Source organism: Ambystoma mexicanum, chromosome 5q, assembly GCF_040938575.1.
Source record: "Ambystoma mexicanum isolate Mex_15411 chromosome 5q, UKY_AmexF1_1, whole genome shotgun sequence".
NCBI lineage: Eukaryota > Metazoa > Chordata > Amphibia > Caudata > Ambystomatidae > Ambystoma > Ambystoma mexicanum.
In genome coordinates, this window is record NC_090933.1 from 1,264,118,176 (window position 1) to 1,264,133,457 (window position 15,282).

Genomic DNA, 15,282 nt, shown 5'->3' on the forward strand with positions numbered 1-15,282 from the left:
CACATATGGCTTGGCCAACCATCGTCCCATCTGCCCTTCCTCGACCGGTGTTCGAGAAGAACTTGCTGTTGGGGCAGAAGAACAAGTTACTCTCTTACCTGGTAATGTTCTTTCGATGGGATGGTCCGATGACGTATTCCATATCTATGACATGCAATCACCACAGCTGTGCTGCTTCGGAAGATCTTCGGCGTCTGCGTCCTGCGTCGATGACGTCGATACACCGCCCTCGAGGACCTCCTCCGACGGCCGACCTCACTGGATGTTGTAGGTAGGACGCACGACACCCGTAGCCTCAGTTGTAGTTTTTTCCCAGAACGTGTGGCACCAATCTTCTGCCAGTGTGACACACAAAGCCTTGTGGAAACGTAAGCTGCAATCGCATAAGAAATTCTGTAGTGGGGAAGGCAGGGAGGGAGCAATATGGAATACGTCGTCGGACCATCCCATCGAAAGAATGTTACCAGGTAAGAGAGTAACTTGTTCTTCGAGGGGATTGGGTCCTCCGATGTATTCCATACCTATGACAGACTCTCAAAGCAGTACCAATGCAAGGAGGTGGGAAAAGAATTTAGAAAACAGAAATTTAGAATGCCCAATCAAATTGTGGAGTAAAGGACCGCCTTGCCAAAGGCCAGATCCTGCCCACGGATGGAATCGAGGGAGTAGTGACGTACAAAAGTATGTACCGAAGCCCAGGTGGCTGCATCACAGATGTTCCAAATAGGAACACCCCTCTTTAGGGCAGTAGAGGCAGCCATACCCCTGGTAGAATGGGCCCGCAAGCCGACCGGTGGGTCCTTACCCGCCAAGCGGTAACACTCAGAAACAGCCAGAATAATCCAGCGAGACAAATTCTGTTTCGTCACAGCTTGTCCCAAATGCTTTCCAGCGTAACCAATGAAGAGTTGATCGTCCACTCTGACCCGGGACATGCGTGAAATATAAAAGCTTAACTCTCTCCTAGGATTAAGCCTATGGAGCCTCCCCTCTTCCTTACCAGGATGTGGAGGAGGAGAAAACGCCGGAAGAACAACCTTCTGGCCTAAATGAAATTACGACACCACCTTCGGAAGAAAGGAAGGACGGACGAACTCTAAGGACAACCCTGTCCTTATGAACACAGTGAAGGGTGGCTTAACTGATAATGCCTGTAACTCACTCACTCTGCGAGTGGAAGTGATCGCAACCAAAAATACAGTTTTAAGAGTTAAAAGTCTCAAAGGGCATGAATGCAAAGGCTCAAACGGAGCACCCATCAGAAACTTGAGAACAAGGTTCAAATCCCAACCGGGCACCTGGAAAGGTGACGGAGGGAACACATTAGTGAGCCCTTTCAGAAACTGAGAAATTAAAGGAATTTTAAAATAGGAACACTCTTCAGACGAGCGCTTAAATATGGACAGCGCCGCCAGGTAACCTTTAACGGTACCCACTTGCAAGCCCCTGTGGGCCAAAGAAAGCAAAAAAGACAGAACCATGGGAATGTAACATGCAAAAGGATCCACATTCTTAACCCTGCACCAGTCGCAGAACTTACGCCAATGGCAACGGTACAGGGACTTTGTTGCTAGCCGTCTGGCCGAGAGCAACACCTCCATCACGTCTTTAGGGAGGTCCCAATCCTTATACCTCAACCTTTCAAAAGCCAAGCATGAAGGTTGAGGGATCTGACCTCTGGAGGGAGAACCTGACCCCCCTCCCGTGAGAGCAGATTGTCTCGGTAGGGAAGACGATGTGGAGGGCAGATGGACAAGTCGAGAAGGTCCGGGTACCACGTCCTCTGGGCCCACGCCAGAGCAATGAGGATCATCCGGGAACTGAACCTCCGTAACCTCTGCAGTACTTGCGGGATGACGGGGACTGGAGGAAACGCGTACAGCAGTGGGAATGACCACTCCACCACGAACGTGTCTCCTAAGGCTCCTTTTGGAGGAGATTCCTGCAAGCAGAACCTCTCGCACTTCCGGTTGACACTGGAGGCAAAGAAATCCACTTGAGGGGTCCCCCAAAGGGCGAAGATCTCCAGAAGAATCTCCTGAGCCAACCCCTACTTGTGAGAGATCGCGCTCTGCCTGCTCAGAGCGTCCGCCATCTCGTTTTCGTCTCTGGCCAGATGAACTGCCGAGATCGAAACTTCCTGCTGGATTGCCCAGAACCAGAGCTGCATCACCTCCCTGCACAGAGGAAGTGACCCTGCCCCCCCCCTTTTTGTTGAGGTAGTGCATGGCCACCGTGTTGTCCGTCAGGATCAGGACAGTCTTCCCTCGCACAGTTGGCAGAAAAGCCTTCAGGGCTAGCCTGACGGCCCTCAGCTCCAACAGATTGATATGGAGTCTGGACTCCGATGGAGACCAACGACCGCTGACTGTCAACTCGTTGGCATGAGCTCCCCATCCTGTGAGGGATGCGTCCGTCACGATCGCCACCTCCGGCCAGGGTAGCCAAAATGGAGCCCCCTTCATCAGATTGTCTTTGACGGCCCACCACAGAAGGTCCTGGGCGACCGAGGACGGCACCTGAACAGGGTCCGACAACCTGCCAGAGGACTGAGACCACTGGAGCTTGAGTGCCCATTGCAAAGATCTCATCCGCAACCTGGCTTCTGGCACCAGAAGAATGCAGGATGCCATGAGGCCGAGCAATCTCAAGAACTCGAACGCCGGGAGACTTTGGGCAAGCTGAAACTTGTGCACCATCTGCTGAATGTGATGAGCCCTCACCTGTGGAGGAAAACACTGCCCCAGGGACGTGTCGCACACAGCTCCGATGTACTGGAGCCTCTGAGTTGGTGTCAAATGGGACTTATTTAAGTTGAGGGAGAAGCCCAGCTTGTGGAGGGAGTGGCAGGTGACAGACAGATGATCCAGGACTTGCTCGGGAGAGCGTGCCCTGATCAACCAATCGTCCAGGTAGGGGTAGACGTGAATCCTCCCTTTCCTGAGGTGCGCTGCCTCCACTACCATGAGCTTGGTGAAGACCCTCGGGGCATAGGTCAATCCGAACGGCAGGACCCGAAACTGTAAGTGCAAGTCGCCAACCGCAAACCTCAGGTACTTCTTGTGCTTTGGATGTATCGGCACATGAAAATAAGTGTCCTTGAGGTCGAGAGACACCAACCAGTCCTGAAGTTGAAGGGCCTGGAGGACTTGAGAGAGAGTAACCATCTTGAACTTGTCCTTCCTGAGGAGTTTGTTCGAACCACGCAAGTCCATGATGGGTCTAAATCCCCCGTCTTTCTTGGAAATCAAAAAATAAGGGGAATACCATCCCTTGTTTCTCTCCGCTACAGGCACCAGTTCTATGGCGCCTTTCTCCAGCAGGGATTGAATTTCCTGCGCAAGGAGCGGATCCGGACTCTTCAAAGAGAGATTCCCTGCTGGATTGTCTTGAGGCCTCCGCCGGAAAGGAAGACAGTAGCCGTGGGTTATGATCTCCAGAACCCACACATCTGAAGTAATGGCACGCCACTCTGCAAGATGCTGCGCCAGCCTTCCCCCAAACGGCGAACCATGGGACATGGCCTCATGACTGAGCTGAAGCGGCTGCGGCGTTGCCTGAGGGCAAAGGGGCAACAGCCCGAGTGGCCTTTGCACCCCGAGTACCTTGTTTTCCACCTCTGGCACTCCTACAGTGGCCCTTTTGACTGGCAGCTCCTCTCGCTTTACCAAAGGATGAGTAATAACGAAAGGAACCTCCCCTCCATTGCTGTCCCCTAGGACGAAAAGGCAGAGGTTGGCGAACTGCAGCGCCCAACGACTTTGCTGCAGCTTTGGAGGTCTGCAACCTCTCAAGGCTCTCGTCAGCCTTGCTGCCAAAAAGATCCCCCGTCAAAAGGCATGTTGTGGAGCCGGGCCTGCACATCAGGAGCAAACCCCGACTTCCTCAACCACGCAAACCTGGGTATCACAGTGCTCGCCGCCATGGACCGCCTGATGCAATCTGCCATGTCCAAACCCGACTGAACGGCCTCACACATGGCATCCTTGCCATCCTGAACCATGGCAAGGAAACCATCCCGTTCATCCCCTTCGGGAATATGTTCAGCCGCTAAGGAAACACAGCTCCACAGAGTGTGCATGAAACATGACAAGGCACATACGGAGTTGGCCGCTTGAAGCGCCATACCCCCTGAAGAAAACACTTTCTTCGCCCAGCCGTCAAAACGCTTGTCGTCCCTATCAGGAGGGATGGTAGGATACGACGCCTGCTTTGCTGGGGCCGTAGCCGCCTGCACCAACTCTCCGGAGTGGGGTGCTTTGTCAAGTAGCAGGGGTCGCTACTGGCTGAGTGGTATTTTTGCGGCAAAGACTTGCCGAGCGACTCTCCAGAGCAGTCCAAGCCGCCGCCACCCTCCTCTGTAGACCCATATGGAACGGTAGTACCGGGTCAGTTGGTGCCCTTGGTCGAGGATATTCGTGAGGTCATCCTGAAGAAAATCCCCTGGGAGAGCAGACCATCCCAAGTACTCAGTGACCCTAGACATAAGACGCCGGTACGAGGAGTCGGCATGAGTGCCATGCTCAGGCCTACAAAACTCCACCTTCGGAGAGGTGCCCAGCCCACTGGCATCATACAGTGACTGCCGCAGGTCCTCAATTTGGCTATGCCCGAGAGAATCTCGTCTGGCACCGTATCAGGAACCATGCCATCATCAGAGCCCTCATCCACCTCAGAAATAAACTCAAGATGGCGGTAAGAAGGCACAGAATGTGGAACAAAGCCATGCTTGACCTTGGCCGGAGCCTTTCTAGGGGGTTCCACTGAGCCCCGGGGTACCCCTGTCAAAACAGCCTCGATAGGCGTCGAGTGAATCGGCGTTGACGCTGAACGCGGTGCCGACAGAATCGATCGCGTCGACACAGGCCTCGAGGGCGGAGCCCCGAGCGTGGGCGGCGATGGCATTGACGATTTCTTCGGACGTGGGGCCTCGAAAGAGTCCGTCGACGACCTCGGCGTCGACGTCTTCTTCGAAGACACCACAGGTGCACACGGTCTCGAGTGCGTCGAGGACAGGGACGTGGACCGGGCATGACTGGAACGATTCCCCTTGTCCGAGCGGGACTTCTCCCGCGAATCGTGCCGACCACCCGAGCCCAAAGGCGTGCGAGCGGTGTCTCTCGACCGATCACGACCGACCCCACTCGGAGGCACGGATGGACCAGTGCCCTGCAATTCGAGAATCGCTAACATTTTCTTCCCGAAGGAAGCCCATTCCTCCGGCGTCGCATGCTTGGTGGGATAAGCGACCCGCCGACGGGCGGAGTCCTCGGATGAGGACGGGGAAGGCGCCCGATGACAGCGCTTCCGGGAGTGCCTCAAAGAGGAAGAGGAGTGGCGGGACCGACTCTGGGACCGAGACCCACTGGACTTCCGACGACGATGCGGAGAGTCGCCCCTCGAATCGTCCGTCGAACGCCTCGCAGACCTAGACTTCCGTGGCTTGGACACCTTACCTGCCGACAGCTTCTTCTTGCGCTCCCGCAAGGCTTTGGACGTGAGCGACTGGCAGTCGACACAGTCATCCGTGTCATGGGCCTCACAGAGGCAACAGACGCAGGCGTCGTGAGAGTCCGTCACCGACATCTTGGACCCACAGTCCCCGCACTTCTTAAAGCCCGGACGCGGGGTAGAAGACGAGGTAGACATCTTCACGAAGAATATACTAAACAATACGAACAGGTTCGAAGAACCGAGAAAGAACAGAAACTCCAAAGAGTCGAGGCGCGCCGAGATCTCCGAAGCGAACACGTTCGCGGAAAAAACTGGGCTACGGGCATCGTGCGTCCTACTTATAACATCCAGTGATGTCGGCCGTCGGAGGAGGTCCTCGAGGGCAGCGTATCGACTTCATCGACGCAGGACGCAGACGCCAAAGATTTTCCGAAGCAGCACAGCTGTGGTGATTGCATGTCATAGATATGGAATACGTCGGAGGACACAATCCCCTCGAATTGCTTTTTTATGACTTTTTAATTGTTCTCCTTTTGGGGTTTAGTTACTGAAGCCACCCAGCCAACGCAAACCTTTTTTTAGTACATGGTCCTTTGGTAGCCTATATGGCTCCTAAGACACGGATGCTTTTTAAGCACCCTATTTTGTCCCTACAGGGATTATATCACCATACGTTGGTTTTGAGAGCTACTGGTGGTAGCTGTATTTTCGTTTTGGCTTCACCAGGGGGGCAAGCCCATGTACAGCATTAGTAGCCCAATGTACATTATTGGCAGCCAAATGGATACTAATGCATTTTGTTAAGTCCTGCACTTGGCCAGTTTGTTGTTGGGCCATTCCTTTCTCTTGGGAAGCCATGTCGCAGGCCAAAAATGGCCCTTGTGCACACATGGGCTCACTCTGAACCCAACCATGTAGCCTTTACAGTGGTTTAGACCAGTGCATAGGGCGAGACAGGCCAATCCACATATTGTGTGGGTGGATCTGGGTGTTTTGCACTTTTGGGGACCAATCCGATTGGCTGGCCACCAACCCTTTGTTTGAGTGCTCCTGTGTATGATTGGAGGGCTGGATTAGATCAGCACATAAGTGTGTGTGCGTTAATCTAGGGGAGATCCTAACCCTTCCTCCGGTGAACTCTGGAGGATTCTTCACCAAGAAACAGCAGCTGCAATTTTGAGGCCACGCTTGGTCATACTGGCTGGGCTTGTGTCCCATATCCTTGGCTCCGGTTTCCTTCCTGGGCTGTCCTTGTCCTCCTCTTGATGGTCCTCATCGCCTGCCATGGGATTTCCATGCTGGGACCGACTGCGCTCAATGTTACGGCTGTCTTATCGTTTTGCCCCCTTGGTCATGTGTCTAGGAAGCCAGCTTTGTCCAAAAGGGATGTGGGTCGCCACTACCCCACCTCTGCTGTTCGTCTGGGCCATCCTCCACTGTTGTCATCATCGTGGGACTGTTTTCTGTTAGCAGTCCCTCTTCTGCACAACAAGCCATTTGGATCCACCTGGTCGAGTCCTCCGTCTTCCTGGAGCCATCTTCGCCAGTGTTATTTTACACCTGGCTAATGGATCCCACTCAAAGGAAGGCGTATTATTTTTCTTTTTGGCCGTCTGGGTCGTTGCTGACACAGGATTTAAGTTCCACAGTGACCGGATCCTTTAAAGCGAACTGCAAAAAGGAGATTTTATACTCACCAGGTTGTTTCACCATTCCTGAGACATGTTTTTGCAAACCACAACCATCACCAAGTACTTACCTCTGGACCCTGTGCTGGTGAGTTATTCAGCTCTGTGGTCTACATGGTCTATAGTCAAGGGCTTCTGCAGGTCCATCTTTACCATGTTTTGTCATTCACTAACATTGGTAGACACTCAAATGAGGGTCGCATATGAGCTAACAGGGGTCTGCTCCAGCTCCAAGGTTTTGTCACACAAGAAAATGGGCAGAGACCCTTTATGTTTCAGTTATGTGCAAAAAACATCCCAATGGCTGGCGATGGTACAATTCTCTTGATTAGATGCCAGAGGTCCCCTAGGGGATACTGGTGCACTGCCCATCTAAAAGTGGATAGGTTGGGAAAAATCAAAGGATGCCCAGTGATCTCTTCACAAATGTCTCCATATTGTCTCATCTACTCTGTGCCTTCACTTCACCTCTTTTCAGCCTCACACCCACGCTCTCAATCAAGAGTCAAAATTATAATGTTTGTGGGACCCGGAATTCTATCTATGACAACTCCTTATATTTAATGGCCAATAGTCTGGGAACACAAGCTTCTTAAAACAATATATCAATTTCATTAATACTTAAAAAAGACCAGCTTGATCTGCTTGCAGTGTCTAGTGTACTCAGCCCCCCCCCCCCAAGAGTCAGGTTTACTGTGGAACGTGGCTTTTATTCAGGGACCATCACCACAAATGTCGACCAGTTTCAGCGGGGCGATATTTCTTTTACCCACTTTCATCAGGACGGTCTTGGTATGAAAGTGTGTTCTGCTCCCATCAGTTGCTTGGTGAGGTACAAACGCAGCATATCTTACCGCGTATTTGGATAGGCACAAATACTGTGCAGTACTCCTGTGACTCTCTCAATGGAGATGCTGTGCTTCTTGTCAAGGACAGAGTGCCCCGTCTAGTTTGGTAATTGCATCACTAACATTGGCCTGAATCTTGCTTTGCGTCTCTTCTTCCTGATGCTGCAGGTCTTGACCTGGCACTGGAGCTCTTCGGGTGGATCTCCTCTGGTGTCCACTGGAGTCCGTCGGTTGCTGTCTTCTCTGCTCCTGTGGGGTAGAACTGTAATTTACTTTCCTCTTCCCCTTACCGCGGATATGCCAACTGACTAAGTGCCATTGACTCCTATTGGGAACTTTGAACTTAATTGTAACCCTCTAAAAGGGACTGGTACTCACCTGCATTTGGACAACTCAGAATAATTGCTTTGCTCTGCACTGCTCATCATAGCAGTGTCAACCCCTCTGGTTGATGGCTCAATGGGACACGCCAACCGCCTGAATGAAGCAGAGCCACTGCGATAAATCTGGCAACCTCGATTATATCACGCAAATAAAGAAAGACTTAATCCTTAGCGACCAACGCGTGCACGGCAGCCTTTTTAAATGGTCTACACAATCATAAACGTTCATCTATAATGGCACCTGGGATCACCAAGTGTGGAGTGCTATCCTGCTGATATAATTGGCAAACAGCGTGCAATGTGTTTTAGAACTGCTATTTGATTTGATTTGTGCACACCATAGGAGCAACATAGTAGGGACTGGGCACTATTCTTCCTCCGCACAACGTTGTGCACCTTAGAGAATCCTGATAGAGTACATGTTCTCTGTACAACTGTCTGCATCAGCAACAAACAAACCATAGTGTGGTTCCTTCTTAACTTATGAATAAACGCTACGATATCTAATTCATCAGCACCAATTTAATTTCTGGCTCGATCCATGCTGCTCTTCACAGGGGTGGATTTACAGCGGCTGGGCTGGTGCAGAGCCTGCATTGTCCCCTCCAAGCATCAAGTCATGGTAACATACAAGGCACTGAAATTAAACCGCATATGGTTAAGATTTTGAGTTATGCTGATCATGTTCTCCAATATGTGAAAAATCCTGTTCAGTGGAGATCATCTTAAATGGCCCTGATCACGCAGCAGGACGTCGTCTTAGGCTGTAAACGAACTGGGAGAAGAACAAGAGGCCTTACCACTGTATACAATTTCTTCCCCCATCTTCGTGCCAACATCTGAATCTAACCTGGAAACCCACAGGTATTAAATAGATCGGAGACAAAAGGTCCACCCCATCTCTCATAGTAACCAAACAACTAAGCATGGACTAGTTGACCTCAGAGATTCAGGTCCATTTCAGCCTGTTGAACTCGCCATTTCTAGCTTGGTGGGGCATATTATAATCCACCAAAATTGTTTTGGTTCCAAAGATCTTACAGGTTCTTGTTAGAGCCCCTTTCGCCCTTCCAGAAAGTGCAAAAGTTACATACAATATTGGCTTCTTTTTGTGGCCTAAGATACCCTGCTTGAGGTTGGATGTCCACGAAGAAGACTATAAGGCTGTGGGCCTGATTTTGAGGTGCATGCAAAAACAGAAAAGTGTTGTTCCTTGAAGGAATTACACTTTTCTATATTGCGCGAGATTCACTTGACATCCAAAAGTGGAGAATGAACAAGTTACTTACCTGTAACTATTGTTCTCCAGCATGGGTCTGGCATGGATTCACATGCTCCTGAATATTCCCTGTCTCGGTAAAAGAATAAACAGTTTCACTTTCACTTTACAACTGTATTTCTCCTCTAAACCAATCACTGCCCTCTGGTTCATACTGCCTCCATCCAATGATGGTCCTCTCCCTAAACCCCTGCTCTGGCAGCCATCTTCAGATTTGGTAGCACGTAAAGTGGCAGTATGACCAAGAAGAGCCGCAGAGGGGTCGAAGGGAGGGTTTGCATGTCAATCCATGCCAGACCCATGCTGGCGAACAACAATTACAGGTAATTCACTTGTTCCTTTTCCAGCATGTGGTCTGGCATGGTTTCACATGTTCATGAATAACGAATACATAGCAGTACAACATTACATAACCACAGGAGGTGGCAAGGCTCAACAGAAGCAATTAACTCTTACCTCATGAACAGTCTCACCTCAAGTGAACAGGTTGCGTAGCACTGCTTGGAAGACCATGGAATCCTCCCTGGAATCCCTGTTGATGCAGTAGAACCTTGTGACAGTGTGCGTGGACCTCCACATCACAGCCCTGCAGATGTCCAGCAGGAACACACCAGACAGAAACGCTGTTGTCGCCGCGATCGCTCTAGTGGAGTGGGCTCTCAGACGGTCAAGCAGCGGTCGGTTCGCCAACCATTGACAGTGCATGATGCAGCCGGAAAGGCACCTTCAAATAGAAGGCCTTGGACAAGGCCTTCCCAGGGTTCACAGCACCAAAGCTCACAAACAGTTGTGAGGTCTTCGGAAAACTTTGGGAATGTCATGAAGAACTTTAGGGCATGACCAACGAATGCAAGGTCCTTTCCGCTGGTGACAAAGGTTTCGGGGAATAAAACAGGTAACACCAAAGGCTCATTGAGGTACCATTCCAAAGGAACTTTCTGCATGATAGAGGGTAGCATACGCAGTCCCACCCTCGATTTGTGGAAAGTCAGATATGGTTGCTTACAGGATAGGGCCTGGATCTCACCTATCCTTCTGGCAGAGGTGATGGCCACAGGAAAGCCGCTTTCCACGAGAGGAACCTGAGAGGGGCCTGATGCATAGGCTCAAAGGGGGCCCCCATGAGCCTATTCAGAACCACATTGAGTTCCCACACCGGGGCAGGGGCCTTCACCGGCAGGAAAGATCAAAAAATTCCCCATAGAAATTCCTTGATGAGTCAGTGGGACCAAAGTGAAGATCTTCCTGGAGACCTGGTGTAGCGGGATATCGCCACCAGATGTACGTTGGTCAGAGTCATGCGCCAGTCCGGCCTTGGCCAAGGATAGCAAGTAGGGAAGTCTCTGCGGGGCTGTGACCTTCAGAGGGGTAATTCTCTGAGACCGGCACCACTTAGCGAAAAACTTCCACTTGTGACCGTAGCACTTCAAAGTCGACGACGCCCTGGCGTTGATGAGGACCTCCCTGCAGTCTGCAGGCAAATCATATCCTCCAAACTCTAGGGCTGCAGGAGCCAAGCCATCAGGTTTAGCAATCTTGGGTTGTGATGAAGGATTGCGCCTCCTTCTCTGGTGAGAAGATCCAGAACCACTGGCAGCTTGACCAGAGGCGACGCTGACAGGCTGAGAAGGTCCAGATACCAAATCTGTCTCAGCCACGCCGGGGTGATGAGTATAATCTTGCATGGACACTGAGTTTGTTGATGACTCGCAGCAGGAAATTAAACGGAGGGAACGCCTACAGGAACAGCCCTTCCCACGGAAAGCAAAACGTGTCTCCCAGGCTCCTCGGCTGGTGGAATCTGCTGGAAAACCTCTGGCACTTGGAGTTTGCTGCCGTTGTGAATAGATCAATCTGACAAATAGGTACCAGCCACATTTGATGAATAGGTGGTCCACCTGATCCTGACGAAGCTCCCACTCTGCACACCGGCCCCCCCGCACCAAACACCTTCCACACACACAATCACATCAATTATTTATGTGATTATGTGTGTGTCCAAGGCACTGGGGGTGTGGGGGCCAGTAGGTAGGCATGGAATCTTTTTACTGGGCATCTATCACAGCCCAGTAAAAAATGCCATCCCTGCATTTCCCCTGCCCCCACACAGCTCCTCGTGCGCACTCGTGATGAATCTGATTATGTGTGCATGTGAGCCTCGAGCACACTCGTGATGAATGTGATTATGTGTGCGTGTGGGACGCTGAGGGTCCAGGGGCCAGGCAGGCATGGCATTTTCTACTCAGCATCTATCATCGGTGGCGGGGAAGCTTTTAGTGACTGACTTCCCTTCCCCCTGACTTCCCTTCCCTACCCCTCCTCTCCTACCCTTGCCCCCTTCTTTCCCCCCATCCTCTCTCCTTCCCCTCTGACCTTAAATTAGTAACAAATACTACTTAAGGGCAATGAGGACACCAGATCATTTCCCCTTCCCCTCCTACCTCCACCCCTACCTCAAACCCTACACCATAACTCCCTTCCCTTATCCCCCCCCCTGTAAATAGTTCTACTTCTTGTTCTAATGACCTGTTCATGTTTGTAAACATGCTTCTTTCACTTTGTACCTGTTATATTGTAAAGCGCTTTGGCTATATAAATTCAATAAACATAAGCATAACATAAACATAACAAACACAGTTTTTGACAAAAATTAGGTAAAGAATGTACAATTGGTTCTCTAGAGGAACACATGGAAAGAAAAGCCATGTCAGTCACAAATCGCACACTAAACAGGAGCACTTTCTACCATTTTCATGAGGCTGCATCCACAACCTGTCCACAGCAGTATTGGGCAGTGTAAATTGCTTGCGTGAAGTTGTTACCATCATGCGAGCAATTTGCACTGACCGGTACTAGAATAGATAGGTTGTGGCATCAGCTAAACCCTACTGCAATTCTCATTTGGCTTGCATGATGGCTGCTGCCACAACCTAACTATGCCAGCATTGTATGCATGAAGCTGCTGCCACAACCTAGCAATGTCCCACTCGAGATGGTGACGGCATTTTGAGCCACAGGGCATGACAGGAGAAGGCCTGTTTTCGGGTTTTCTCTTTACGGACTAGTTACGGCTCCAGCCTCTTGATGGTTTTGCTATGTGAGGAGCGCGACCGTTCTGAGGTGTGGAGCTTTTATGCCAAGTAAACTGCTGTGCCATTTGAGATGGCTTTCTAGGTGATGCAACCAGTCCTTTGATCATGGAGGGGAGTTTGTGCAAAGCAGTGGCGTGTCCAGGGAGTGGCCTGAGGAGGCACGTGCTACATCTGGAATCTGATTGGACACCCCATTATCCTAAACTATGATCCTTATGTGTGTGTGTGTGAGAGAGCTCGTACTTCATGCCACCCCTGCATAAGTCAGTGCTCCACTTCCGCCACCCATCCAATGAGCCTGGACACGCCACTGTTGTCGTGCGAAGGGTGAAAGGTTTGACTTTGAAGAGTGTGCCGATTTGTAGGCAGACCGTTCGTGCTTTCTTAGCTGAAAGGATGAGCTGCTAGCAGCGATGAAGCCCAAGGATTTGGCAAAGCCGGGCCGCTTTGGAGTGAATCCTTCTAGGCGCCTATCATTGAGCCATAGTTGGACCATCTGTTGTTTGGCCAGTGGACTGATGAGACACATTTAGTCTTATTAGGGTGAGCTAGATATCCAGGCTTGGTTTGCTAGCGAGGCTGGGAAAGCACTGTGCTGCTCCCGGGATAGGTGGGCGCTATAAACAGTGAAATGAAGTACAGTCAAAATAATGTTATGTAATGTACCTTCATGTGGCACAGAAACTTCAATTATTACACCGCATTATTAGACTGCTGGAGGAAACTAACATATCGCAGCTGTGCTGGAAGCCCATCCCCTTTGGCACTCTGGCTGAGACAGAGTGGAAGATGCCCCAGAAGACACAGCTAGGGTAGATGCTCATCCCATTACTTTTAAAGGCCTTTGAAATGATATATATATATATATATGATATGATATTTTATTTATAGCGCGCCCATACACAAGTGTTTCAAGGAACATCCACTGCATTCTTCAAGGCAGCGTAGGGAAACGGCCCCATGGCCATATCGCAGGCAGAGATGGGCTATTGGGGCAAGACATTGCTAGTTTCAGGGAAGAAAGGTCTACTCACAGGGATTTGCTGTTGGAGCTCTGAGTTCGTCAGTCGGTCCTCATCCTCGAGCTCCGCCTCGCTGTCGCGCTGCTCCGCCTGCTGCCAGACAATGGCCTCCTTGGCATGTTCTCTGCGGTACATGTTGGATCGTTCCGTCACACTCACCCGCCGTACCACTTTCCTGTGGGCATTAAAGGCATTTAGTAGCAGTAAACCACATACACATCTTTCCTTTAAAGGATCCCTTCAATAACCTCTGCCACCAGGCTAGTCCTCCGGCTTCATCTAATAAATGAGGGAGGTCTACTACATACACATCATTCTGCCCTTCCAACATGGAATCAATCCTTGCCTGACGTATTCCTCCCACCAGCTCCACTCTGCTTTCTGCCTGGTTTATCCTTCCATCATTGACAATGGCTGTAGATTCTACCGCAGTTGGCAACCACACCTTCTCCACCTACCGTTAATGTTTCATCCTACGCACATCCCCATCACTTTCAGCTACTTTTCAAGGGTCACCCGCAATTACCTCTGTTTCCATGCCTTTCATCAGAGATGATGTGGGGCCTTCAGATGTCCTACTCTTATCATGCATGGGAAGAAGGCTGGCCTGTCCCCAGTCTATTTACGGGCAAGGAAACATGTGGCAACCAACTAAATAGCATTATCTCATGTACGTCTTACAAGCTACTAGGCGTAAGGGGGTAGAAGCAGGAGACTGACGCACAGGTGGTATAGTGATTGTTGTAGACTTATTCACCACGAGAAAGCCTAACTTTTCCTATTTCTATGAGAAGTTTCCCTGCCTCAACAAAAACACTAAAAGCGGTCTTTCAGAATGCCCTTGTATACTAAAGAGTCCACCGTCCTGTGTGAAAATCTCGATTTCTGTTGCTTGCACTATAACTAAACTAGAAGGTTGCGTCAATGTTCGTAGTCCAGGAGTCATTCCCTTCTCCTGGACTGGGCGGCACAGTTCTGGTTGCAAGTTCTTAACCAGGGGGAAGGACTCCCTTCCCCTGGTGTCAATACTTCACAAACAAGGGACTGCAAATTGTATAACAATCTGTATTAGAAAGTTCACAGTTACTTCACTGCACGGGGACTGACTCCCTTCCCCTGGGACACTTGTTCCCAACATTGTACTTGTCTTGCCAGGGGGAATGAATCCCTTCCCCTGATGATTCTTGTTTCACTGGTTTCCTTCTTTCAACAGTTCATGTACAAGTATGATCCTTGACCAGGTCTCACCAGCATAGCCCACTTGGTCTGCTGGCTTGCCTAGTACAGCCACAAGGAAGAAGACTTGTATTTCTCTCTTTATTTGGGTGCAGGTCCCAGACCCGTATTTCTCTGCTCCGATGATCTGGCAGACTTGGTTCACTCTCCTGCCAAGTACTGCCACGAGGAAGTCGGCTTGCCTCTGTGTAACTTTTAGGGTCCCAGACCCTCGTTCTGTTTGTTGGGGTTTCCCCATCCCCTGTTATGTCCTGCGTGCCACTTTAGTGCCCCCCTCCCC

At 50.6% G+C, this 15,282-nt stretch overlaps 1 protein-coding gene across 1 annotated transcript in view; it reads right to left on the bottom strand.

The window, feature by feature from the left end:
- The window catches only part of PPP1R16A (protein phosphatase 1 regulatory subunit 16A), a 467,867-nt gene that overhangs the window by 2,389 nt on the left and 450,196 nt on the right, over window positions 1-15,282 (bottom strand). The window contains exon 9 of the mRNA XM_069621786.1: window positions 13,779-13,941. Coding sequence (XP_069477887.1) covers window positions 13,779-13,941 — 163 coding nt within the window. The remainder of the gene's footprint in view (window positions 1-13,778; window positions 13,942-15,282) is intronic.